This window comes from Natrix helvetica, assembly GCF_964273705.1.
Source record: "Natrix helvetica genome assembly, chromosome: 1".
Lineage (NCBI taxonomy): Eukaryota > Metazoa > Chordata > Lepidosauria > Squamata > Natricidae > Natrix > Natrix helvetica.
The window spans coordinates 117,871,953-117,897,500 of NC_138548.1; the positions used below are offsets into that span (position 1 = coordinate 117,871,953).

The 25,548-nt window shown below is 40.5% G+C and overlaps 1 protein-coding gene across 4 annotated transcripts in view; it reads right to left on the bottom strand.

The window, feature by feature from the left end:
• Positions 1 to 423: 423 nt before the first annotated feature.
• Positions 424 to 25,548, bottom strand: part of LOC309385078 (bestrophin-1-like) — a 43,564-nt gene continuing 18,439 nt past the window's right edge. Inside the window, exons 3-11 of one of the 4 annotated variants that reach the window (XM_081939160.1) lie at positions 22,318 to 22,477; positions 21,067 to 21,161; positions 19,967 to 20,200; positions 13,198 to 13,352; positions 12,184 to 12,261; positions 7,358 to 7,510; positions 6,298 to 6,378; positions 4,731 to 4,882; positions 424 to 2,619 (exon numbers count right to left, since the gene is read on the bottom strand). In XM_081939160.1, coding sequence (XP_081795286.1) covers positions 1,437 to 2,619; positions 4,731 to 4,882; positions 6,298 to 6,378; positions 7,358 to 7,510; positions 12,184 to 12,261; positions 13,198 to 13,352; positions 19,967 to 20,200; positions 21,067 to 21,161; positions 22,318 to 22,477 — 2,291 coding nt within the window. In that variant the 3' untranslated portion in view covers positions 424 to 1,436. Of the gene's footprint in view, positions 2,620 to 4,730; positions 4,883 to 6,297; positions 6,379 to 7,357; positions 7,511 to 12,183; positions 12,262 to 13,197; positions 13,353 to 19,966; positions 20,201 to 21,066; positions 21,162 to 22,317; positions 22,481 to 25,548 lie in introns of all 4 variants that reach the window. The other 3 variants (XM_081939159.1, XM_081939162.1, XM_081939161.1) reach the window with 3 other exon arrangements.

Below are 25,548 nucleotides of genomic sequence, written 5' to 3' on the forward strand. Positions count from 1 at the left end.
CAATCCCAGATTGTGATTTTTCATATTTCCTTGGCTGCAGTTATTCTGGTACCTATCCCACTCTCCTAGCAAAAGTTTGATTGCATTTATTAATGGCACAATCGGTTTGATACTACTGTCTGCTTTCTATCTGTGCAGGTTATGTTAGGAGGAACTGAAACCTTTTCTTCAGTTGGTTTCAGATGTTATTTTCACCTGCTTTTTACCAATAGATTATAAACAAACATTTACAAATGACTTTTTCTTGCTAACCCTTTGCTCACAAAAAGAATACAATGTAGCATCAAAAGTAGTTAGTATCTAAAATGAACAAGCTGTGCCAGACAACCACACCATTTTGCATTCTACCTCTGATTTAGACAGCCCAACGTAAACCCTTCAAACTTTACCAGAGAAGAAGCTTCCAATTTTCTACTTCTCCATTTATTTTCAAGTTATCTTATACAAGTAAAACAACATTTCTCAAACTGTTGAAACATTGGCCCATTTTTAACGTATTGAAACTAGCAGTACATCTCCTACATAGTTTCCAACTGACCTTCAATAGGCATCTTATTTGCTAAAGTGACCAAATAATATTGCCCTCTGACATGTCAACTTCTTTTTTATTCAAACAGTCAAGGTAGAATTGTACTGTAAGGCAACAGAAAGGCCTTCAAGATTTGCATCCTCTCCTGGCATCTGGAGCACAGGCCATGCCATCAAGTCCTTAATACCAAGGCCATATTAACTTCTATAAAAAAATAGGATTTGGGTTGGAAAGTTTGGTGCTGTAAACTGACTGGATGAGTTGAGTTATATTGGTGTTGCCCAATTTGAATGGAGTGTACCATCATGCCACTATCCAATCTTCATCTGTAATTATTGTCTGATAATATCCACATGAAGTATGATCTTGTGTAACAGAATCCCTCTAGGATCTAATAAATATAGTTTGGCTAAGTGAACTGGTAATATTCACAAGGAGAAAAAAAATCCCCTTTGTAAGTAATTGGAGGATGGGGAAAAGAAGTTATTGTGTCCTTGGGCAATGGCCATACAACTGGGTATATGATTTATCCCAGTTAAATTGTCTCTCCCTGAAGTGGGATGTGCATTCACAACACTGGCAGCTTGCAAGGTCCCGTTCTTTGATACTTTCAGATAAAATAGCAAACAAAAGATTAAACATGGAATCAAAGTAACTCTGCTGAAATTAGAGTTACTTCCTTAGTTGTGTGGTGCTGAAATTCCATGAGTGGCCTTTAACTTGCTTGTTAGTGACAGCACATATACATTTATGGAATGAGCTGCCCAGCCTAAATGTTGATTTCCACTTGTTTTGTAGTCTGTAGTGTGGGCTTTTGTTACCCTTAAAAAGTTGAATAATATTATTAAATATAATAAGGCAAGCCTTCCCATCACATCTACTGTTTATGAAAAGGCTCTGAGCACACTTAACTGAACTGTCCCTTCTCTCCCTTCCCTTCATCGCTTGTATTCTCACTTATTTCCATGATCACTTCCATTAATCCCACGAAGTCTCTTTCTGCTAGGGAGATGCCAGAGTCATTAGGTGAAGAACTGGTGGTCTTTCTCTGCTCCTCGGTGTAATAAATACTTCCTGGATCATTTGCAGCTTCAGAAGCAGCTGAACTATCTTGCTTTGTAACTCCAGGAGAAGCTTCTGAGCTAGGGACAACAACAGCATATCCTTTGCTCCGATGAGATGGCTCAAGCCCTGGGGGAGTCAAAGAAGTGAAGGGAAAGAAAGTAGCGGGGCCATTGTTATTAGGAGTCTTGATGTTATGAGTGTAAAGGAAGCTGGAATGGTCTGGAGATATGTTATCTGGAAGTTGCTGGTGGCTTTTCAGGTTATTCAAGTTTTTAAAATTGGGTTGTAACTCAGGGCTCGTGCACTCCACAAAGGGGAACTTGGTACTTACAGAGTCTCCTGAGGACAGAGGTCCTTCTGGACTTCCGAGAGGAGTTGTTTCTTTTGACCAACTTATGTTTTTGGTATCTTCTTTAACTGACATGACTAATGAATCTGAAACATGGCTTTTTTCAGCTGACCATGGAAAACACTCCTTTGATTTTGAGCCAACCAAGTTCTCACTCCTATCCAAATCACTGGCTTTGCAAGGAGACTGGCTAGTAGTATGGTCCTTCAGAAAAGTGGAACAGGCAGCAATATTGGAGAGAGCAGGTGGTTTTTTTCGGTTTTGACGCTGGGATGGCAAGATCATTGGGATTGAGCTGATGGGTGTCTGAGGAGCACTGTAGAATCCAGGTCTTTCATAGAAAGGGCTTGACGTGAAGGCGTCAAATTCTCTCAGTTTACTGGCAGCAGTGTCCCATTGATCTTGAGAACCGATGCCTAATGGGGAGCTGTCTCCCCTTAGCTGGTTAATACTTTGGAGTTTCCCAGGCTTAACCCCATCCATACATGCATAACAAGAAGGAGAGACATTTTCATTCCTCCGACGTATCAGGCTCATTCTTGGTGATCTGGTAAAACTGGGTGATTGTACATTCAGAAAGCGGCTTATGTGCCCCAGCAATGGTGTTGAGTGATTTGCTTCCTCATTCTCTTTGATCTTTTCCAGGGGTTGGAATTCCATTTCTTCTTTCTGCATGCTGTAGAAAGGAAACAGATAGTACAATACAATGATGTATTGAAAAAGAGAATTGAAATCAAAAGTCTGCAGGGGAAACTTTGGGGGCTGGGGAGGATGCAGCTGGGATTCTGCATGTGATATGACGGGCATATCAACACTTTTCATTCAAGGTAGGAGAAGTGACAAGTGCAAATATAAACCCCAAGAATCATTCCAATACTTCAGATTTCTCCATATACTCCTGTTTACTGAACATTGACTCCAATGATCAACTACAATGAAGGTATGAACATTTTGTTGATAACAAAATTTATACAGGGAAGGGAATGTTATATGAACATTCTGTTCCCACCTTCTTAAACTCCTTCAAAGGCTATGATGACTCTCAGCAGCACCATCTCCAGGTTCAGTGGTCTCTCTGTCCTTCAGCATTGGACATGTAGCTCTAAGAGTTCACCTCTTTCTCAAGGCAGTTGCTTTTACTTATCCCTCCTTATTATTGCTTTGTTGCTTATCATGCTGAGATCCAATGAGGAAAACCAACTGAATGCAACTCCTCTTTCTCCTCCTCCTCTTTCTCCTCCTCTTCTTCCTCCTCCTGCTTCTCCTCTCTGTTATCAATACTCCCTTTATACCTTCCTCTTAGAGAGGAGAATGATAGAGGAGAAGATAGGAGGAAAAGTGGGGAGGAAGGAGATGAAAGAGGCCCAAGAAGCTCACAAGCGTGCCTATCCACGCCAACTCCTAAGGCCAATGCTGTCTGTGCTTGTTATGATTAATATGCCAACATTCATAATTCTTGATTGCCTAAGGCATTTTGGCAGAACAACAAAGTACTCCCAAACTAATGAGTGTGTATATGTGTATCACTGTGTATTTATGTATCTCCCTACTTTTTTAACTACGTAAGTGAAGGGCTTTCCAGTTGTAAAATTCATGCAATATATATAAACTAACCCCATCAAATGCATACCACAATACTGTACATTTTATAAAATCCGTTCAAAATGTACAGCATCTATGGTTGGCCATGTTATTTTAGCACTTAGGTAGAAAAGCTCACAACTTCCCAACTGCCCCCCCCTCCCCAACTCCAAGCAGGAACATCATTTCTGTTATTCCTATAATGGAAGCATTTGCTTCCCTTTCATGTTATACAAAATTACCTATGTGAGGTGACTGCCTGATTCTGCCTACTTATATAGGGGTAATTCTAGTTTGGATAGTTTAACTATGAGCAATATTGTAGATGCTTAAAAAATAACTCCATGAACTATTAAATATCACACCAAGAAAAACTGAATGTGGTGATATGTCCTGATAATATCCCTGAAAATAATCGTGTAATCCTTTTCGAGATAATCTTACATTGTGATAAATATTTTATTTGTTTGCTTATTGAGATTTCTTATTTCTTAATCACCAATTTCCCTCATATCAATAACCTGATATCTTTGGTTACAATATTTGTTTTATGAAGAGCTCAGGGAGAAAACTGCACAGGGCTAAAGGAAGCAGTTTGCTCTGGTAAATTGACAAAATCAGCTTCACAAAATTGTGTTGGGATAAATGAAATTGTTGTAATGGGTATCGTATCAAAAAGCTTCAAGTCTTAAACTAGCCAAATGAAACAACTTGGGTTGCTAATCAGGTATAAAACACAGGTGTGTGTCAATCTGATATATATTTACTCAGAGTGAAACCTACTGTAGATAAAATGGTGGCACCCACCAACCAAAGAGAAACAAGAAATTAGTGACAAAGAATGATGTTCTGAAGCTCCTTGGATGAGAAAGCAAAACATTTTCAAAGAAAAAAAACCTAAGGAAGTCAGTTGCCTTTTGAGGGGGGAAAATCACATTTGGGATAGTCAAATGACAAATGAGCATGTTTAATGTGCATGGAATTATTTCTGACTGTTGACGTTAGGGAGGGAGAAGAAGCAGTAATATCCAAGCTTGGCATGGCTGGCTGAAACTCTGAACAGGTCCAATCCACACTGCAGAGCTGTGTATAAGTCTTCTTACAACACTAGAAAGTCATGATGTTCCACAGGGAAGAGTCTCCTGCAGATGTATATTCTATGACAAGAAAGGGATCCCTGTGGCTATTTTCTGTAGCTTCACTTGCCTGATGTCAAAAGTTGATCCAAGGAACGATGTCCTCTTATATTCTGCTGTTGCTGCAGTATAAGGTGGCTGGGGGTCTGATTCATTCCAATATGGATCCTTCTGCAATGCTGGTAAGTCCTGGTGCATTTCATCCACAGCCATAAGGGAGACCTGCCAAGATATGGCACACTATCTCAGCAGCAGTAGTTGAAGGTGTTTGTTCTTTATTTCTCCATTTCTAAGAAAGCACCCATTTCTAATAATTTGGAGACAGCTGCAATCTAAGAAACAATTATGGACGCTGCCATTTAGTAACTGGATAGCTTATGATAATGGGTTCTGCATGAAGATAAGAATGAATTATGGCTTGATAAGGCCTCAAGCCCCAAACTAGCAGCAAAACTAGGAGGCCTGTTAAACCCCGAAGGTTCACTTCAGGGCTAGATGTTTCATAGACTGTGCAGCTCTTTCTAAGCAGTTTGGCTGTTGGTTCTTTTGCATTTAGAAAAAAAATTATGACTTCATGATTGATAAGAATGAGTAACAGGCAAGAAAGCATGGATGAAGATTGGACAACCATTTGTCTAAAATGGTATGAAACGGTATAGAGCAGTGATGGCAAACCTTTTTTGGCTCGCGTGCCACAAGTGGGGTGAGCGCAGGGGGGTCGAGCACAACGTGCAACCCCCCCATTTTTACATGTTTTTTTTGCCTCCTAAGGCTTCAGGGGCTTTATAGGAGCCTGGGTAGGGCAAAAAGAGCCTCCCCCGCTCCCCCGGAGGCCCTCCGGAGGCTTCAGGGACTGTCTGGAGGCTTCCTTGAAGCCTTCGCAGTGCTTAAAACCACCGTCCGAGCAAACCGGAAGTGACTTCCGGGTTGCTCGGAGGGTGATTTTAAGCGTTCCAAAGGCTTCAGGGACGGTCCCTGAAGCCTCCGGGGGGGGGAGCCTCTTTTCGCCCTCCCCAGGCTCCTATAAAGCCTCTGGAGCCTGGGGAAGGCGAAAAATAGCTTTTAAAAAGGTGAACTCAGCTGACAAGGCAGCGCCTCGCGTGCCCTGACAAATGGCTCCGCGTGCCACTTGTGGCACGCGTGCCATAGGTTCGCCATCACGGGTATAGAGATTCCTGCTTGAGCAGGGAGTTGGAACAGAAAACTTTCAAGGTTACTACCAACTTTGCCATTCTATTATTCTGTTAGTGCTTGGTCAGAACTCTCTATGGGAGAGTTTACATTTCAAGTTTTCAGAAATTATCCACCCACAGAAAGCAAGTAAAAGAATATATGTTGAAAACTACTATGTGTAAAAGATGAAAACACAGGTTTTTAGAAGCTGATCTTAGGCCAGGTTTTTATGATGGAGTAACATCCCATCTGACAAGTATTATGCTCAAAGAAGAGGAACTTAACATAAAACTTTTCACAGACATATTTCCTTTGAATATTAGGCATCTATTGCATTGAGGAGAAAGAAGATATATTAAGTCATAATTTGTGCTGTTATTTCTTCATTTAAAGTTACATGTCATGAATTACAGAAAACTTTTGAGACATCTCAGAGAGGATATATCCCAAGCTCTTCAATTCACCTGCAGATTCCTATCAATAAGCCAATTAGTTTCAAAGTCATCATCATCCTCCCCAAATGGATTGATGAGCTGTTCTGCTACCTGTGAAATGGGAATAAGGACAAGATTTTTTAAAAAGTCAGTGGTGGTCCAGCAAAATATATTGCACTCTTATATTTAAAGTGACATTACCTGTTAGTGGAAAAAGGAGTACGTTTAGTAAAGTAGGGTAATATAAGACTCTTAGAAAAGGAAGCAACAATATATTTGTATTTATTAAAGAGCTTGCAGATTTCCGATCTTCTTCATTTTTTTATCAGTCTCATTTCTGAGTTTAGAAACTGCCTGGAAAAAACACTGCTGGAGTTAAGGATTGCTGTGGTAAAAGAGGAGTAGATGAGGCAGGTGGTGGGATTCAGCCAGTTTGCACCACTTCAGGAGAACCGGTTGTTAACTTTCTGAGCAGTTTGGTAACTGGTTGTTGGAAGAAATCATAAGGGCAGAGAACTGGTTGTTAAATTATTTGATTCCCACCACTGAATGAGGGGGCTACATCACCTTCCTTTCACCATTTAATTCATAACATATAAAAAAGCACACTTGTACCAGTGGTGGGTTCCTACTGGTTCGGGCCAGTTTGGGCGAACCGGTAGTGGTTTGGCGGCCTGGGTCGCTGGAACCAGCAGCGACCCAGGCCTGCCACACCCCCAAACCGGTACCCTGGGCAGCGTCATAGGTGCCACCATCTTGTTTTTCACTTCTGTGCATGCGCAGAACAATTTTTATTGCACTGCACATGTGTGTGCAGTGCACATGAAGCACATGTGTGTGCGCAAAGCACACATGCACACAAAGCACACATGCACACAAAGCACACCCACAAACGAACCGACAGTAGTGCCTGCTGGAACCCACCCCCAACCTGTATCTCTATTACATGTTATTTGATTCTCATTAGAATTTTGAGCTGGTCCTACCTAATGCAGAACAGAGTTTTGGCACTTGAAATTCAAGAACAAACTCCAGAATATTACCCCAACAAACAGAAATTCTCCAGAGGACAATTCCTTATTAAACTGACCTTTAGCCAGCCAGCATAGAAGAAAAACTGCAAGAATGTGAAAATGGGCACATAGAGATCCATTTCATGGCCAGGATACCCCTTGGCTGGATCCAGGAACTGCCGACCAATTAAACATGCAAGGAAGAAGCTGTAAACAGCTACCGTCACAACCTTGGAGAAAGAAACATTGTTAGGATCTCTTTAATAACCCTGATTTACTAGGAAAGGTTTCTATTGAGGGGCAATATAGAACTAGAAGTCATTCCAAAATACGCTTCTATTGGAGCAGAAATACTATTATCTATATCAGGGGTGGGCAATTAAGGTCCCTGTGTGGCTCTGGAATTCTGGTTGTAAAGAGGCTATAGTTGCCCACTGATTTACACTCCAGTCACTAGTTCAACAATTCAATATCCTCAACAAACACAGCTTCTCACATCTCGTTTGTTGTGTGTGCTTTTGCAAAAGTCCTGTCATCTCTGAGCCAAAGATGTCTAAATCTCTGCTGCAGGCCACATAACATAGGCCTCACTTTTGCTTATTTAAACCATGTTCATTTAAACTCAGTTCATGAAACCTTTCCCAATATAACCTTTGCCTACTTTCTGCATATTTCATTCCATTTACAACCTTAAATTTATAACCTCCTGTATTTTCCTGGTCTACTCCCTTTCTTGATGGGGAAATAAAGATCTTTTATGGTACAGCTAGGACTACTAAAATAATAAAATGAAATGGAATTGCTGTCTGGAGGGGGGAAATATTTCTTGGAAAGCTATAAAGATTTTGAAGAGCTACATCCTATTTTTGTGGGGAGGTTTTCTGCTTAATTCAGATTTTAAAATACAATACAGTCAGTACGCTGTTCTATAGTTTCACATCCCAGATGGCACATTCCTAGGGCTACCACTGCTAATATTCTATATAAATTCTACATCATCAACAACCTGTTTTGGTTTTCAAAGCCAGTTTGGTCTAGTGATGAAAGCATTTGGCTAAAGAACATTAGCTCAAATCCCACCTTAGCCAAGAGTCCACCTTAGCCATGAAAGCCAGTTGGTGACTTGGATCCAGCCAGTCTTTCTCTCAGACGAACCCACCTCACAGGGTTGTTTTTGTGGAGAAAATAGGAGGAGGAAGGTACGTTGTATATGTTTGATGCCTTGGGTTATTTGTAAAAATAAAATAGGGCAGGATATAAATAAATAAAATAAAATCTGGAATCCAGATTTTGTTCCTGCCATTGCTTACATTTTGCTAACAAAAAGATACATTTGAACTTCTAGAAGATAATATATGGGTGGAACTGTGGAGTCCTTGGTGCTCGCTGAGCTTGGTTGTTTGCTTGCAGACATTTTATTACCTTTTCTGTTGCAGTCCAGAAGAACTCCACAATTCGAGCCTTGGCTCAAAGCTACATCTGCAGGACTATGTGCTAATTTCTTTTAATACTTTTTTGTTAGCAACTTAAACTCAAAATGCCGTCCTGCAATAAGAGATTTGTAGACTACTAGAAACAAAACCATTATTTGGTGCAGTGACGTGCGGTCAGTAGAGGCAAGGGAGGCAGGGCCTCACCTCTCTTCATGGAATAATAGTATATAATATTATATACTATATATAATATTATATACATCCGTCCGGCCGCGCCCGGGAGACGCGGAGGGAGAAATGTTGTCGGCGCCTCCGGATGATGAACCAGTCGCTTGCTTTCGTCATCGGGAGGCCGACAACATTTCTGCCTCCGCGTCTCCCGGGCGCGGATGGACGAAGGTAGCCAGAATGGCGCCAAAGCAGTCCGGCGAGCGAGCGAGGCAGCGAGATCTTCGGTCACTCGTCCACCGGACTGCTTCCGCATCTCCCGGGCGCGGATGGACGAAGGTAGCCAGAATGGCGCCGAAGCAGTCCGGCGAGTGAGCGAGCGAGGCAGCGAGATCTTCGGTCACTCGTCCACCGGACTGCCTTGGCGCCATTCTGGCTACCTTCGTCCATCCGCGCCCGGGAGATGCGGAAGCAGTCCGGTGGATGAGTGACCGAAGATCTCGCTGCCTCGCTCGCTCGCTCGCCGGACTGCTTCGGCGCCATTCTGGCTACCTTCGTCCATCCGCGCCCGGGAGATGCGGAAGCAGTCCGGTGGACGAGTGACCGAAGATCTCGCTGCCTCGCTCGCTCGCTCGCCGGACTGCTTCGGTGCCATTCTGGCTACCTTCGTCCATCCGCGCCCGGGAGATGCGGAAGCAGTCCGGTGGACGAGTGGCCGAAGATCTCGCTGCCTCGCTCGCTCGCTCGCCGGACTGCTTCGGCGCCATTCTGGCTACCTTCGTCCATCCGCGCCCGGGAGATGCGGAAGCAGTCCGGTGGACGAGTGACCGAAGATCTCGCTGCCTCGCTCGCTCGCTCGCCGGACTGCTTCGGCGCCATTCTGGCTACCTTCGTCCATCCGCGCCCGGGAGACGTGGAGGCAGAAATGTTATCGGCCTCCCGATGACGAAAGCAAGCGACTGGTTCGTCATCTGGAGGCGCCGACAACATTTCTCCCTCCGCGTCTCCCGGGCGCGGATGGACGAAGGTAGCCAGAATGGCGCCGAAGCAGTCCGGCGAGCGAGCGAGCGAGGCAGCGAGCGAGGCAGCGAGATCTTCGGTCACTCGTCCACCGGACTGCTTCCGCATCTCCCGGGCGCGGATGGACAAAGGTAGCCAGAATGGCGCCGAAGCAGTCCGGCGAGCGAGCGAGCGACGCAGCCTGATCTTCGGTCGCTTCCAGAGCCGGAGCGGGATGGAGCAGCCATCGCCTTGGAAGTGAGTCGCGCGGACGGAGTTTGGGGCTGAGGAGAGAGGCAGGGACGGAGGGAGTGGGGGGAGAGGAGCCGCCCCCCTCACCCCCCAGGCAATGGGGAAAGCTTTCCCGAAATGGGGGGGGGGTGTCGCGGGAAATAAAAGGCGCGCGCTGGGGGGGACGAAGGAGGCTTTGGCGTGCCTTAGAGGCGGGCGGGCAAGCAACGAAAGGAGCAGCGAGGGCGGGCGGTGGCTGCAGGCGGCAAGGCTTGAGCGGGGTGAAAGGGACTGGTGCCGGTGGAGGAAGTAATGCTACGCTGCGGTCCCCTTAATGTTCACTCAGGAAGGCGGAGAACGAGACCACGTGGTCTGCACACGTGGTCTGCACACGTGGTCCCATTCCCCGCCTTCCTGATGACATCACCAGCCTCCCCAGCCATAACCCTCACCGCACGTCACTGATTTGGTGTGTGTGCTAGTTAAAGGTGGCAACATTATTGTTCTATATTGAACTAACAGACTTGCTTACTAAGGCTGCCTAGGTGCCTAATTACCTGTTTCTTTAAGCAGATAGCTTAAAGCAGCAGTTTCTGCTGTTTTACTTTTTACTCTGTCTGAAAAAGCAAACAGCACTCCAGGGGCACAACCCAGCCAGTGAGAAAAAGGCATAAACAAAGGGATAGAGATGAAATGGGCAGAAGAAGCAAGTGCTGCATTACAGTCAAAGGAACATGAATGTAAAGGTGTCATGCAAGACACAAGCTGCCTTTCATCTATTCTACCCAATTCTGTTTCTAGCAACAAAGACTCTCCAAAAGTGGTTTGGCTAGTTTCCATAAATGCTGTGACTTTCTCTGACCAAGCAAATTTCCATGGGCATCAGGTCTTGGTTTCATCTACCGGTACTTTGGATTTGATTTGTAGGGGACCTAGCTGTGCTGAGCATGAATTTCCCATTATACTTATTGGTCCACAAGGAATGGATTCTACTTCCACCCCATAGAGTCTAAATACATTATCTGAACAGTAAGCTGGGATTTGGGTGGAGCTAAACAACTCATCTGCCTAGTGCTCGAAGAAGATAAAAATGTGCTCTGCCTGCAGGCCACTATCATTAAAGGCCATAGAATGTTTGCCAATAGCTGAGAAACTGCTCTTAAGACTCCAGAAAAAATATGACCTCTTGGAAAGTCACACAAAGCTTCCTGTTTTTCCTAAGGAGGACATAGATACAGGAAAAAAAGTATGCTTGCTTTGTGGCAGCTGGTGTATAGCACACATGTTGACTTAAATACATAGTGGTCATTCCCCATTTGTTCTTAACTGTGGCACAAACATGTTTTAGCAATACATGTTTATTTAGTTTATTTTTCTGCTCAAACTTTCTGATATTGGCTTTATCTCATCCCCAACCCATAACTGAAGCTGGCTTAAAGATATTGTCAGTGTTAAAGTAGTTCTCCTTATTCCACCACCATCCAAGCATATTTCAAAATGTGAGGCTTTATATCCTTTCCCTTGCAAGATAATCAGCTGAGTGGCAGTGATCAGAAACAGAAGCAAACCCCCCCCCCCCAAAAACAATGGGAACAACAAACCATTGGATCTGTAATGGGAACAGAACATTTCATATGAAACTTGTATGCTGCTCGACTTTCAACAATTCAGAGTGGCTCACAACAAAAGAAATAACAATCAATTAAAAATTGGCAAACACAATGAAGGAAGTGGTCTCATTCTCCTTGTCAAATGCTTGGGTTGAAAGATAAATATTAAAGGCCCTTCCAAACAACAGTAGAAAGGAGACCATCTGGATCTTGGGGGGGAGGGAACCATATCCCAGAAGACAGTGCTACTACAAAGAAGGCATATGTCTAAGGTCTGAATAGATGACATTGTTTAATTAAAAAATATCTGGAACACACCAACCCTATAGGAAAGTTAGATAACAGTTCAACTAAGCTGTAAGAAAGGCTTAATATGAAGCACATATGAGATCTATTTTCTTATAAATGGGATGTAATTTTGGCTGCAGTCAGACAAAAATACAGTGGAAGTACAATTCTCACCTGTGTATAGACCAAGGGAATACTAATCCAATCATATCCATAGAGACGCCCACACTGGCTGCGCAATGTGTTCATTTCCTGTTGGAAGGAAGGAAAAGTACCATTAGAGGAAATAAAATTTCACCATAGGATTTTCAGTTCATGATTTTAATGTGTATTTTGTTATCCATGTCACTGCAGCAATCTCTGAAAAGTGTGTTACTAAAGTGTTTTTATTTAGACCAGTGCATTTAGCCGCTAGGAGAGTATAACAGTGAGCACAGCACAAAAAGTCTTGTCATACAAGTAGTAGAATTGAAAGAACTTGATAACTTCTCTATATTAATCTTCCATTTTCCTTTGCACCAAAGGCCTCTCTGATTCTAGGTTTCCTGTCAGGCTACCCATTCTGGATTATGTACAACAGAATTTCTCAACCTCAGGTGCTTTAAGGTATGTGGTCTTAACTCCCAGAATTTCCTAGCCAGCATCAGTTATACTGCCTGAAGAATTCTGGGAGTTGAAGTTCACACATCTAAAAGTTGTTGAGGTCTTGTCTGAAGTTGAAAAACACTGATTTATGTATGGCAACCTTTCCCATCACGGTGTTATCGAGCTATTAGTTCCTTCACAGTCTATAGCTTAGCAGGTCCAATAGTTGAAATGATGAATGTTGCAATATTAGAGAAAGCTAGAGGGAGAGATTTAATGGAAATTCAGAACTTTTCTTTAAATCCAATTTATCTTTTCCCAGGAGTGAATTGAAGTTCTGAAGGGCAGCAATGCAAACCCAGAAAAAGAGGTCTTTAAGGAACCACTGGCAATTGCTCTGTCAGTGGCCACAAATAAACCAAATTATCTTTTCCCTTTAAAAATCTAAATTGGTGTGCAGTCCTATCTGACAATAGTAGGTCTCTAGCATGGAGAAAGCTGAACTATAACAGTTGTTTTGCTGGAGCTTCTCCTCTGCTGAGAGACTAAAAATGTGAGGTAATGAATTCAAAGCATGACACATGCAATGTATATCTGACTCACATTCAAGATGCCTTGAAGAAGTACACTGTCACGGATTCGCCCCTCATTACGTGCCTTCACTGCCAAATTTGAGAACCAGACACATGGGATCCAAAACTTGTTATGAACTGAATTTAAACTTTCAAACTTCTTGTGTTCTTCTGGAGTCATCAGGCCTACATTGATGGAAAGAGATGGTAGAAATTTACTGTAGGAAATACATGGAGGACAGGCTAACTCCAACTAACTATATCCTTTCAAGTGAGAATCAAGCAAGCAACTATGCTTGAGAAACAGGCAGGAAGAAGTTTGAAACTCATGAGAAAAGTACAGTAAGAGCTAAAGAAGGAACGCAGAGGAAATTCTAAACTATTTATTTATACCCCAATGCATCTAAGTGGGCAATAGATTTTGAGGTACTGAAAGTTAGTACAACTAAAGTCACACTTGCAATGTCTCTTATACACTCATGCAATAATCTACCACTCCCATCATCACTCAAAGTGATCTGAGTCAATCTCTGAACAAAAGCTTAGTGAAGTCATCTGCCATCACCTCTGCCAATGGGCAGTATTTCAGGTCCATGTCCCCTTTCTTGTGTGTTGCTCATATGTACCCTTGTGTGTTGTCCTGGATTTATTTGTGTTCAGCGTGAATACATTCCTTATTGTGTTCAGACAATACTCTTGGCTTTGGTATATCTACTCCATAGCCCCTTAACAATTTATGTAGCCACACAGTTTCTTATCACACTAGTGTTGCTGATGTGTATTCCACTTTTATGGATGACAAAGCATCAACGGACCACATTCAGCTTGGCTAACTGATTGGACCATTTCCGTTGAGGATCAGTTGTCCAGCTGTAAACTCACAGTCTGTTGTGCATCTTGTTCTATTTGCATCTGTGTAGTCTATTACTTGGCTCAGCTGGTAAGTTGGGTATGCTGCGTCCTTGGGTACCTGCTATTAAAGTTAAAAAGAACTGCTTCACTAGAACCTTGCTCAGATCAAGTTCAAATTTGCCACAAGATACAGCAAAAATTAATACTACAATCTAGACAGAGGCAGAACTTTATTTTTGACAATGAATGCAGGGTACAGAATTCTCTACCTTCTACTAATTCTGTGCTTTATTCACAGAATAAAGTTTGAGCCTTAATTTTTTTGTATTGTACTTGAACTTGGCTTTTAATTGCGTTTATAATTGTTCACCCGGACAACTTGTTTGAGATGGGCAGCTATAGAAATTGAATAAATAAATGTGTATGAAACATAGAACACCAACTATTCAATGCTTAGTCAAACTCTGATCTTCAATTTTAAAAAAGGCTTTTGACTTCTTTCTACATCATTCTCAAGGTGTTTTAGGTATCTTTCAAACTTCTAATAGTATATTTATATGTTGATTTTATTGTTGTAGGGTAATGATACTGGGTAATTTGTTTTCTCTTCACTCATCTCTCCATCAGCTACAATTAATCATATTTCCTGATTGTAGAAAGTCTCATGAGAGGAGTTTTCTGATGATAACTTCCTTTGGGATACAACTAAAGCCATCCATCTACTAGTTAGGTGATAATCAGTGAAAAGCAAAATATTCGTACACATCCCTTATGTATCTTTTAGGCACAAAATCTTCACTCTATGATAATTTCATTGAATTTTTCCTTTCCTTCAACAAAATAATTAAATGTTTTTTCCCAATCTAAAATCAAAATAAATGTTCACCAGATTAGGTTTGTAGTCTAATTGCACAGATTGTCCTATTAGTTTGATTCATTCTATTATACTACAATAGGAGCTGCTTATTTTGGCTTACCAAGAGACACGAGTCTACCAAGTGCCTATAAAAGAAGCCTTGACAGCTATCCAGAGTAAACACAACCCCCCTAAACACATCCTGGACTTGACCAACCACTGCCTAACCAACACATACTTCATCCATAATGGAAAAGGTACAAACAGATAGAAGGAGCACCCATGTGATCACCCCTCTCACACATCATCACAAACTTATACATGGAACATTTTGAAACTAACGACTTAGATAAATCTGAACACAAACCAAACTCTGGCTTAGATATGTTGATGACACTTTCATGATTTGGCCACATAGGAAAGAAAAACTGGACAACTTCCTCACACATCTCAACAGCCTACATCCCAAAATACAATTCACTATGGAAATAGAAGCAAACAACCAACTTCCCTTTCTGGATGTCCTAATCTACAAAAAACCCAATGGCTCCCTAGGACACACCATCTACTGGAAAAAACACACACATACCAACCGCTACTTAAACTGCACAATCCCATCACCACCCTGCACAGATCAACTCTGCAGCCAAGACCCTCATCTCCAGAACCAAACGCCTAGCTGACAAAGACCACCTGAAAACTGAATTACACACTCTCACAAACGTATTAATCTCCAACAGATTCCAAAGAAAAACAATTACCAACCTAATCCAAAGGGACACTCCCCCCAAAAATCGAGACACAGAATAGGACAACGGCATCACCCTCCTCCCTTATATCAAAGGCACTACAGATAAAATCAGCAAAATTCTCCACAAACACAATATCAAGACAGCCTTCAACACTGACCAAAAAATAGCCAACATCTTAAGAAACCCCAAAGACAAAACCCAGCTAGAAAACCAAGGAGTCTACGAAATACCATGCAAAATCTGCCCTGCAACATACATAGGACAAATGAACAGGGGAATAAATGCACGCATCGCAGAACACAAGAACGCAATAAGAAAAAAAGAAAAAAACTTCCTCCCTTTTCCAGCACCTTAAAGCTACGGGACATGAAATTAATTTTGAAGGAACCACATTTATCTCCAAAACTGAACACTTCAACAAGAGAATAATTATGGAAGCTATCGAAATAGAGAAACACCCCCACAACATGAATAAATGTGATGATGCCTCCCACCTGCCTGACATCTGGAAACTAGCCCTGGTAAACAAATAAGCCCCACCCATCACCCAGGCTGTTACAACACAAAACAACAACGGACACACAGCCAGCACCAATCTACCAATCATGATACAGCCACACAGCCAATCAATCCACTTACTGAAACAATGCCAGCACTCCACACACCCACACCAAGATTTATAGAAAGACGGCAGCTCCAACCATGCTTTAATTTTTATTTTATTTTATTAAATTTATAGACCGCCCCCTCTCCCCGAAGGGACTCGAAGGGACTTTAAGCCGAAAACTCCAGCCTGAAGATGGCGAGTGAGACCTTGTCGAAACGTTGCCAAGACCATCTCAATCTTACACAGGAAAAGACCTGAATACAAGACCAGCATATACATATACTGTAGACACACACACACACACACACACACACACACACACACACAAGTGTCTGTTCCCTTAGTAACAAATGATACTTTCAGATTTCAACTTTCAGATCTTCAAAAAAAGAGTCAGTTGCTCTTTCATATGTCACACCCTTATGCAGTGTTGGAAAATTATTGGTTTTTTAAAAAATAAACATTTCTAAGCCAAAGAGCAAGGGAAAATAAAAGGCAGAAGTAGAGTGAAGAATGGCCACTAGGTAGTGCCCCATTACTACAAATTGTATTGGAGAAAGACACCCACACACCCACACACCGAAGAAATTTCTCTTTTGCTTGTTAATCTGGTGCTCATATATCCATCTTTATTGGGGCTGTGCTGATCTTTCAACAGATGTTTCACTTCATTGGAATTCATGAGACCAGGAAGTCAAATTAAATTCCCATTCTGACAATGAAGCAGAGATGTAGATTTGTTTCCTCGCTTCTAAAGTGTTTATGAAGCTAAAGACCCAGCTGAAACAGGTTATACCTCTTGAGGCAGAACAATTCACTTTCTGAGCTGTAGCTCATCTGAAGGACTTACCATACATAGGTTTCATGCCTAGGGGGACTACAAAACCATTCTGTGGTGGATCTGCTTATTATTAAAATTATATAGCAACATTATTTATTAGGAGATGCATGTTGGGTGCAACTCTTAAGTTTAGCTGAGAAGTCAGTCTATAGTTAAGTATAAGTTTGCAGGGGACGCAACATCTAAGGTTATTCGATATTTTAAAGACAACTTAGAATTTATGTAGTAAGAAAAGTTATTGGCCTGCAGGGAGGAATTTAAAAAATGGTAAAAATGGAGACAGACAAAGATAGAAGTGCCCTCAAGCAAAGATTTGGGGACCTTTCTGCAGAGTAAGCAGGAGGGACTCAAACCACCAGGGCCTGCCTAACAGAAACTGAAAGGACAACTGAAGAAACTCCCTCTCGAAATCATTAGGTCTTCTCAGACTAAGGCCAGTTCTAGAGAGTTCTGAGAGCCTGCTACTTTTTCCCAAGGAGGCAGGCAATAAGCTTTCAGCTGAGAAATGAAAGCAAGAAGGCCCATGGAAAGGCACCAGCTTTATGGAACCATGCTGAAAATGGAGCAATCTACAGTATTAATTGGAATGGAAGTTGCATTGGAGAGCCCTCTTGGACATGTCAGGGACAATTCAAAGAACAATCCTTGAACTGAATTCATAGGGTATGATTTCCCATATCTTCCACCTGTATCACTTCTGGTGATATGGGGGAGGAGAATATTTTCCAATATATGAATTAAATATGACTCCTAGAGATGTCCCCTCCTCCGGACAGTGCAGAGCTGAATTTGAGTAGTTTTAGGCTATATACCTCAACACCCATTTACACAAAAATTGTATAGTTGGAAGGGGGCATTGAGGCCATCAAGTCCAATGAACTGTTCTTATTCAGAGTTAGCTATAGAGAACTTAATTTTATTTAGTCCCCAGAACAGAAATAGTGGACTGCGGTGGTAGCATTTTTTGGATTGATTTATTAATAACATTTTCGTAAAGCTCATCAATGTAAACTTTTACAGTCAGAACAATAAAAATACACAGTACACCGGAATGAGGAAAAATGTAAACATTAGGACAACAGACAAAGCCAACAGAAACAAAACATTGCAAGTGAAATTAAAAATCCAATTTTGTACCCACCCAAGCTGATTGTTGGAAGGCATAGGATAGTTTGCTGGTATTATTTCTACTTGGCCTTATTAGCCAAGTAGAGACTGTCAGTAAGGGTGTGGTTTGGTTATCATAGAAAACTGCTGCTGGTTTTCCTCCCCATAGTGGTTGATTGCAGAAATTCCTGACATAAAATTTGTGCTTGGTTGGAAAAAGCCTTTAGATACCCCAGAGTTGCCTCCATGAGATCCATCAGCCTTTGAGCTGATAGGGCTAATCCTTTGGTCAATGCATAGCTTTGCTGCTTAAACAACCTCTCAAAACAGCCTCCAACTTTCACACTTGCCTGTAGATCAAGGGATGAAGCAGTACAGCCACCTGGTTGCATGTTACTGGATTACAAGATTCCTTGTTTGAAGGTTGCCTGAATAATTGCAGCTGGACTAATTTTTAGTTTCAAAGACATTTCACTGCCCAACCAGGCAGCTTCCTCAGTCTGCACAAGGCAGAGAGTTAGGCAGTCATTGGAATGTACCAACTCCTGTCACACCAACCTCAGGGGATTCTTCCCCAAAATGTGTTGCAAAATTTTGATGAAGATTCTCAATCATCCAGGCAGGTCTAAAGGTTGTCTGAAATTATCTAAAGGTTGAATCATTGCAGCTGAACTAATTTTTAGATTCAGAGATGTTGGAATCACCTCAGGTTGGTGTGGCAGGAGTTGGTACATTCCAACGACTCTCTGTCTAACTGTTTGCGCTGACTGAGGACGCTGCCTGGATGGGCAGTGAAACATCTCTGAAACTAAACATTAGTCCAGTTGCTATGATTCAACCTTCAGACAACTTCAAACAATTGTTAGATATGTCTGCCTGGAGGATTGAGAATCTTCATTGAGAAATATTCTTTGCTAAATCTAGGATCTGATTTCAGAACCGAATGGATCTTACTCTAATTACTTTGATTGTCTTAATGATCTGGGAAAACTGCTGAAACTACTTGGAATAATCCTTTTTAAAAGAATGCCTTTACACAATTGGTGATCATTCAAGTCTGCATAGCCCTCCTCATTTGATTGAGTATATTACCCAGTACTGGAATAAGGTTAACGGATATCCATAGGATTATCTATGTGGGTATGTGGCTAGCTAGAATCTTGATCTTGACAAAGGAATGTTAAGCACTTGGATTTTTAAATGATAGTATTCAAGGGGAGCTGGCTGTTATAAACCTCATAAGGACTCAGTAATATTCTCTCAAAGATAATCAAACCCAGTTTCTTATGATCTGAGATTCATTGTAAACAACAGTTGCAATTGTTCAAAGTGATTGAACCCTCCATAGATTGAATATGATATTAAGATGCAGTGTTAGGGAGGAGATATCAGGCAAAGGTCATTTTAGATTGTCAGTCCTGTAACTCATTAAGTGGCCTTATTTGGCACGCATTTCTAATATGATGCTGTGAATTCTTTGGAGAAAAGGCAAGTAGGATGGATCTGTAATGAATAAACATTTATTTATTCTTCATATCTGCATCTTGGTAAGTCATTTCCCCCTAATCTTGTATATCCAGATGTATTGGAATATAACTTCCATCATCTCCTCCAAGAAGGTCTGGCATGAGTTACAGTCTATTATACAGTATCTGAAGGACTTACTATTGGAAATAGTTCAGTCAACTTCAGAGCTCTCAGAAGTATCATTAGGAGGTGCACCAACTTCCATGGCATTTTATCCTAGCCAGTTAGACTCTGTTGATTTGTCTTGGCAATGCCTACCTGCTGTCACTACATGTTCCATGCTGGGAAACCGCTTGAAGACTGCAGTGCTGACTGAGCGCAAGATCAGCACACTCAGTAGATTAATGTAGCGCATGAGTGTGCGCCGAAGAAGACGCCCATACTCGTCCTTCCCATCCACACCACTTGAAACCAGATTCATAATGCGGTCAGGCCATGGGATACTCTCGTACTGTCCCCACCAGCGAGATACCACTAAAGTTACATAAAAGCCTAGAAAAGAACAAGGACAGTGAGCACAGCTCAAAATCAGCCAGTTTTCTGTGGACAGAATCCATTTTTTTTGCATTTGATTGTCCAGAAAATACATGCTCTTCGAACAAAACCGAGGCTTTGGTGAAATCCCAAATTTGTTTTCAGAATATATAATAATAAAAATCAAAATTATTATCTTAAAGATTTTGTCTTGGGAGAAATAACTGCCTGAATGACAGAATGGTATCAGTAATGCTTCGATTAAACTCTTGTTGAGAACTGTCATTCATTTTTTAACCTTTTGATCACCTGGAGATAAAAAATACTGTCCATAAATGAAGAGGCATTGCAAAGTATCTTGCAGTAACATTCCGCAATAGGGAAAGGTTTATAAATCATCACATTTGCGCTAAATTAAAAATAATAATAGTATAATTCATCTTTCCCCCACCTTCTGCAGTTCTTATCTTTTTCTAAAAGAGCAATAAAACCTTACACTTTTTTGGGGAAGCAAAAAAAAAAAAATGGAAACAATAACCAGCTTCCATAATGTTACCAATATAAAAATAAAGACAAATGACTTCATATTTTAATCTCTATTTTGCCTCTGTTGAAAATGAAGTGAGTTGGAACCCACTGGAGGTAATGGTGTATAAATTATCTTAGAGACAGCAGTTCAACTGGACTTTGGTTTAAGTGGGTTTCAGCAAATACTATTTTATACCTCATTTTTAAAAGGTCACATAGGAAATCAGAAACACCATTTGGATATTCTGGCCTGAGCACTAAAGTTAGAGCTAGTTCTTGTTGTAGATAAATCGATTAACTAATATATATAAGGAGACTTCACACATAACATTTGTCTCACATTTTTGCAATCTTACCTAAGACAAAAGACACAGGAATCAATTCAGCATAGCTATTGCAGTAAAGGGCTAATTTTTCAAACATCAGCCTTTGACTGTCATTCAGAATTAACCTGTAATCAAGCACATCACTGTAATATGTCTCAAACTGCAAAAACATTTCTTATTGGTGAAAACAAACAAAATATTAATTGCTTTATGACTCATTACTCAGGTCCATTCCTGTACATACTGGGGATTAAGTATTGTTATTGCGGTTTTGCAAAAGTACAATCTTTTTTATTTGTTCCACACAGGTAACATGTGCTAATGCAGCACTTTTGCTATAGGAAAGTACCACTTTTTTAACCAATCAAAAAACTATTCTTTAAACTAGGGGATATGCAATTTTTACTGCAGGTAGCAATTTCTTTGTGGTTTATTATAGGAGTGTTAGCAATTACAGTCCACTATTGATTAGATTTTTTTGCATCAGATCAGATACCTTGTTTTATCAATCATCAACTAGCTATTTTGATTCTGTTAAAAGGGGTTACACATGTGAGAATGTATGCCTGAATGGTAACAATGAATTGCAACGGCCACAGTAGGCTATAGAAAGCAGCCTTCTTTAATCTGGGGAGTCTTGGTTCCCAGAATGCCCCCAATGGCCACACATGATGGGAATTCTGCGGGCTGAGGTTGACATATCTAAAGGGTGCCCAGCTCAGGAAGGCCATTACAGAGAAATATTGTATATTTTTAAACAAGTGCCTGCTGCTTTTAGTCTCAGATGGTCAGAGAAAGGGGTGGTGGTATTTATTTATTTTTACATGCTGCTGGGGGTCCAGGGAGAACGAATGTTCAATCTAGAAACATGAATTTACCATTATTATTTTGCAATTGTATTGTTTCAAATCTTTAAACTCCATTACAGCATATCTTAAACATTTTTATGGGGAAAAAAGACTAAAGAAGTAGTGGAAAATCAGAAATAAGGAATGGGAAACTACATCGTATGAATTGCCCTCCAAAGGAAAATCTTTTTCATGAAATGTGCTCCTAGAAGCAAGTACTGTTGTTTAAGATTAGTCCACACAGTTTATCTTCTAAGAAGTGCATGGAGAACAGAAAGGAGAGCGGAAAACAATTTTTGAGAGGCGTTGGCTCATTATACGTCTTTAGAAGATACAGGACTAACAACCAGACTAAGAGGGACAGAGCTACTAATCTCCCCATTACACAACTCCCCCCCACCCAATTTAGATTTAGAGAACTGGAAATGCTCACCTGTAGATGAGGCTGATGCCAAAGTAAAGTGATACGAAGATTAATAACTCACAATAGAGAAGCTTGTAAATGCTGCCTTTCCATTGTAGCAGAAGCTGTGAGAAGGTGCCCAGGCGGGCCTCAGCTACACGGTATGTGTAGGTCACTGTCATCACAGAGCCTGCTAGAAACAAAAGCAGCACGGCAAGAATTAAACAAGAAGAAAGATCCATAAAAAGACTACTACCATCCCAAAAAATTCATGATAAATTCAAGAATGAAACAAGCAGAGTCCATCATACATAAATATATCTTCAAGTACACTCTCTCAAATAATGGTCAATGCAAACTTCGGGCTAAGTCAAGTTCAGTTCTTCCTGATATACCATGCATCGTAGAAATCTTATATCCAGTGTGGCCAGCCATAATCCTAGTCTAACTGCATAAACTTCCAATTTGTTTCCAAAAGTCATCTGCAAGTGATCAGACAAGAGTTGTAGTCAGAGTAAACCAGCAAACCTCTGAACAAAATGAGGGAAGAAAGAAAAGTGAGGGAGGAGAGAAAGACTAGCTCTATATCTCCTTATATTATAAAGTACTTGCCAGAAAATGAAAAAAGTATCTGATGATAAAGGCATATAAACAGTATTTTAAAGTAATTGCAAACCAATTAGCCCATGCACCAGCCCATGGTGTTCTTAGGCAATTTCAGAGACCAAAAACGGTGTTCAGAATTTCACAGAGAGAAAGGCAAACATGAAAAGTGCCAGAGCCTTTATTTGCAGACAAGGAAAGAATTTAAGAATAATTCTGAGGGAGTAGTAATTTTATAATAAAGAGGTAAAAAAAAGAGGTAACACTATAGAGAAACTTCTCCAAATTGGGACATAATTGAAGAACAGAATTTTTTTAAAAGAAGACAATACAGAAAAAGTTATTTATTAGGCAGTACCATGACTCTGGTTGGAACTGCTGCCCAGGAAAAAGTTTACAGATTTAAAAGGAAGATTAAAGCATGTTGATCCCTCAAAGGGCCTTTTCTACATTGCCCCAAGCAATCAGCAACACTGCTCTGAAGTTCTGTTTTTGGCTAACAATGGCTGGAGTGGATGATTTTGTCCACCCTGTGTGGTAGAGTGAAAAAAATGAAGTATGAGATGGGAGATAATGTCCTCAAAGAGACACACACAGGACAAATGATTAAGACAGAATACAATGGAATGCAATATTTGACATCATTTTTTCCCTTGATTATGTAAGTCATAATTTTCCTTTGAGACAGCTCTCCTGGCTCAGTTGCATCATGCCTGGAGTTGCTCAACATGATGGATTACATGCTTTTCATAAAGTTTTAATGTTTATGCTGTGTTTCATCCTAAAGTTTGCTGGGGAGATATGATGACCACCACCCAGAAATATTGAATGATATATTATATATAATTGGGGGAAAACTGGAGCAAGTAAATGAATTTGTATGCCTTGGTAAAATATTTACTGAAGATGAGACTATCTATCTATCTATCTATCTATCTATCTATCTATCTATCTATCTATCTATCTATCTATCTATCTATCTACTTATCTACCTACTTACCTACCTACCTACCTACCCACCTGTCCTCATATATAACATTTATATATTGCTTGAAATTGAAATGGCTCTTGGATAGAACATTTTAAGACGTGCAAATGTTAGTATAAAGCTAGGGGGTAATATGTGATCTGCTGTTTTAAAGAATACATGTTTGTCAAAAGAAGTGAAAAGGGTTGGGTATGAAAATGCTTTTGAAACTGTCCAAACTGTCCATTGTTATATGGAAGCAAAAACTGGTATATCAGGAGAAATATTTGTTAATTGAATGCAGTAGGAATGGGTTATGTGTATATGATAAAACAAGAAGGAACGGTGTCAAGAATGAATGGGTGCTGAATAGAAAAGAGAGTTGTTTGTGCCTATAATGAGAATGTACAAGGATCAAATTTCAAAACAAATATAGAATGAAAGGGTGAAGAAGAAAGAAAAAAAGAAGCGGCAATGTATGAATCAGTATATGAGCATGGTTAAGGAAGAATGTCCATGGAGATAAAATAATAAGGATAAGGAAAGTTTTTTAAAAAAATATTAAATATTTTCACATAAGTAAAAGATAAATAGGAAATGACATAGAATGAAATTAACAAAGAAGAAGAGAGAAAAGAAGAAGTAGAAAAGACATTGCAGGTAGAAAAAAGGAAAAATATATAGGGCATAAAGAAGCAGCTTCCAATTTTCTTTACAACAGTTACAAAATACTTCATTATTTCTCCTCCTTTTTTAAAGTTACAACATGCTCCTCTTTATCCCATATTCAACCCTTTTTAATCAGCAAATCCATAAATTACCAATTCATTTTTTTTTCACTTTCAGCAAAAATCCAGAAGAGGTTTCCAAGAAGTATAATCCATGATTTGATGCAAACCAAAGTTGTATTTTCTTCTGTTTCTTATCTCATACTTTAATCTCTTCAGTTTAGTATTTCTTACTACTTCTTTTATTTTTGTTTACACTTTGTTTATCATCGCTTACCCAGAAAGAGAATAATGTTTAGGGCATCTGTATTACAAATAGAAATGCATTGTTAGAATCTGTCAGATACGCAGATTACTCAGTTGTTAAATGTTGGAGGGTTGTCTCCTTATCATATAACAGGTAACTTGGCATCATACAAATTGTGTGCCATTGGACACTTTGTACACGCACTCTTTGTCTTGGCAGCATTATTTGATGGGAAACTCTTGAGTACAGTACTTTACATTTTTACTGCCTTTCTGTATTTTAAGATAAATATATCAGTGTTATTTCAGTCAGAATTACTGCATGCATTGAATCTTATTAGAAGAATCTTAAAGTAGGGGTATAAATAATAGAGTAATGATTAAAAAAATGCTTGTCATGCAGACTTGAGAATCATTTACAAATATTACTGATTTGTGTAGTTATTTTATTATTTCTTTTGTTTTCCCAATGCATGCAGGCAAATTTGCTGCCATGAAACTCACACGCAGAATTCTTATTTTTACCAAACATGGAAAACTTCAAATCATGTCTGTGAGAATAACGCCCATGAATTTTTGCCAGATGATAGTTCTAGGAACAGAGTAGGGAGCACAGATTCAAAAGCTATACTGCCTCCTGTATGTAGTGCAGCAGAGCTACAGTACATCCTTCATCTTATTGGAACTCAGGCTGCTAAGAAGGAAGGATAGTCTCCT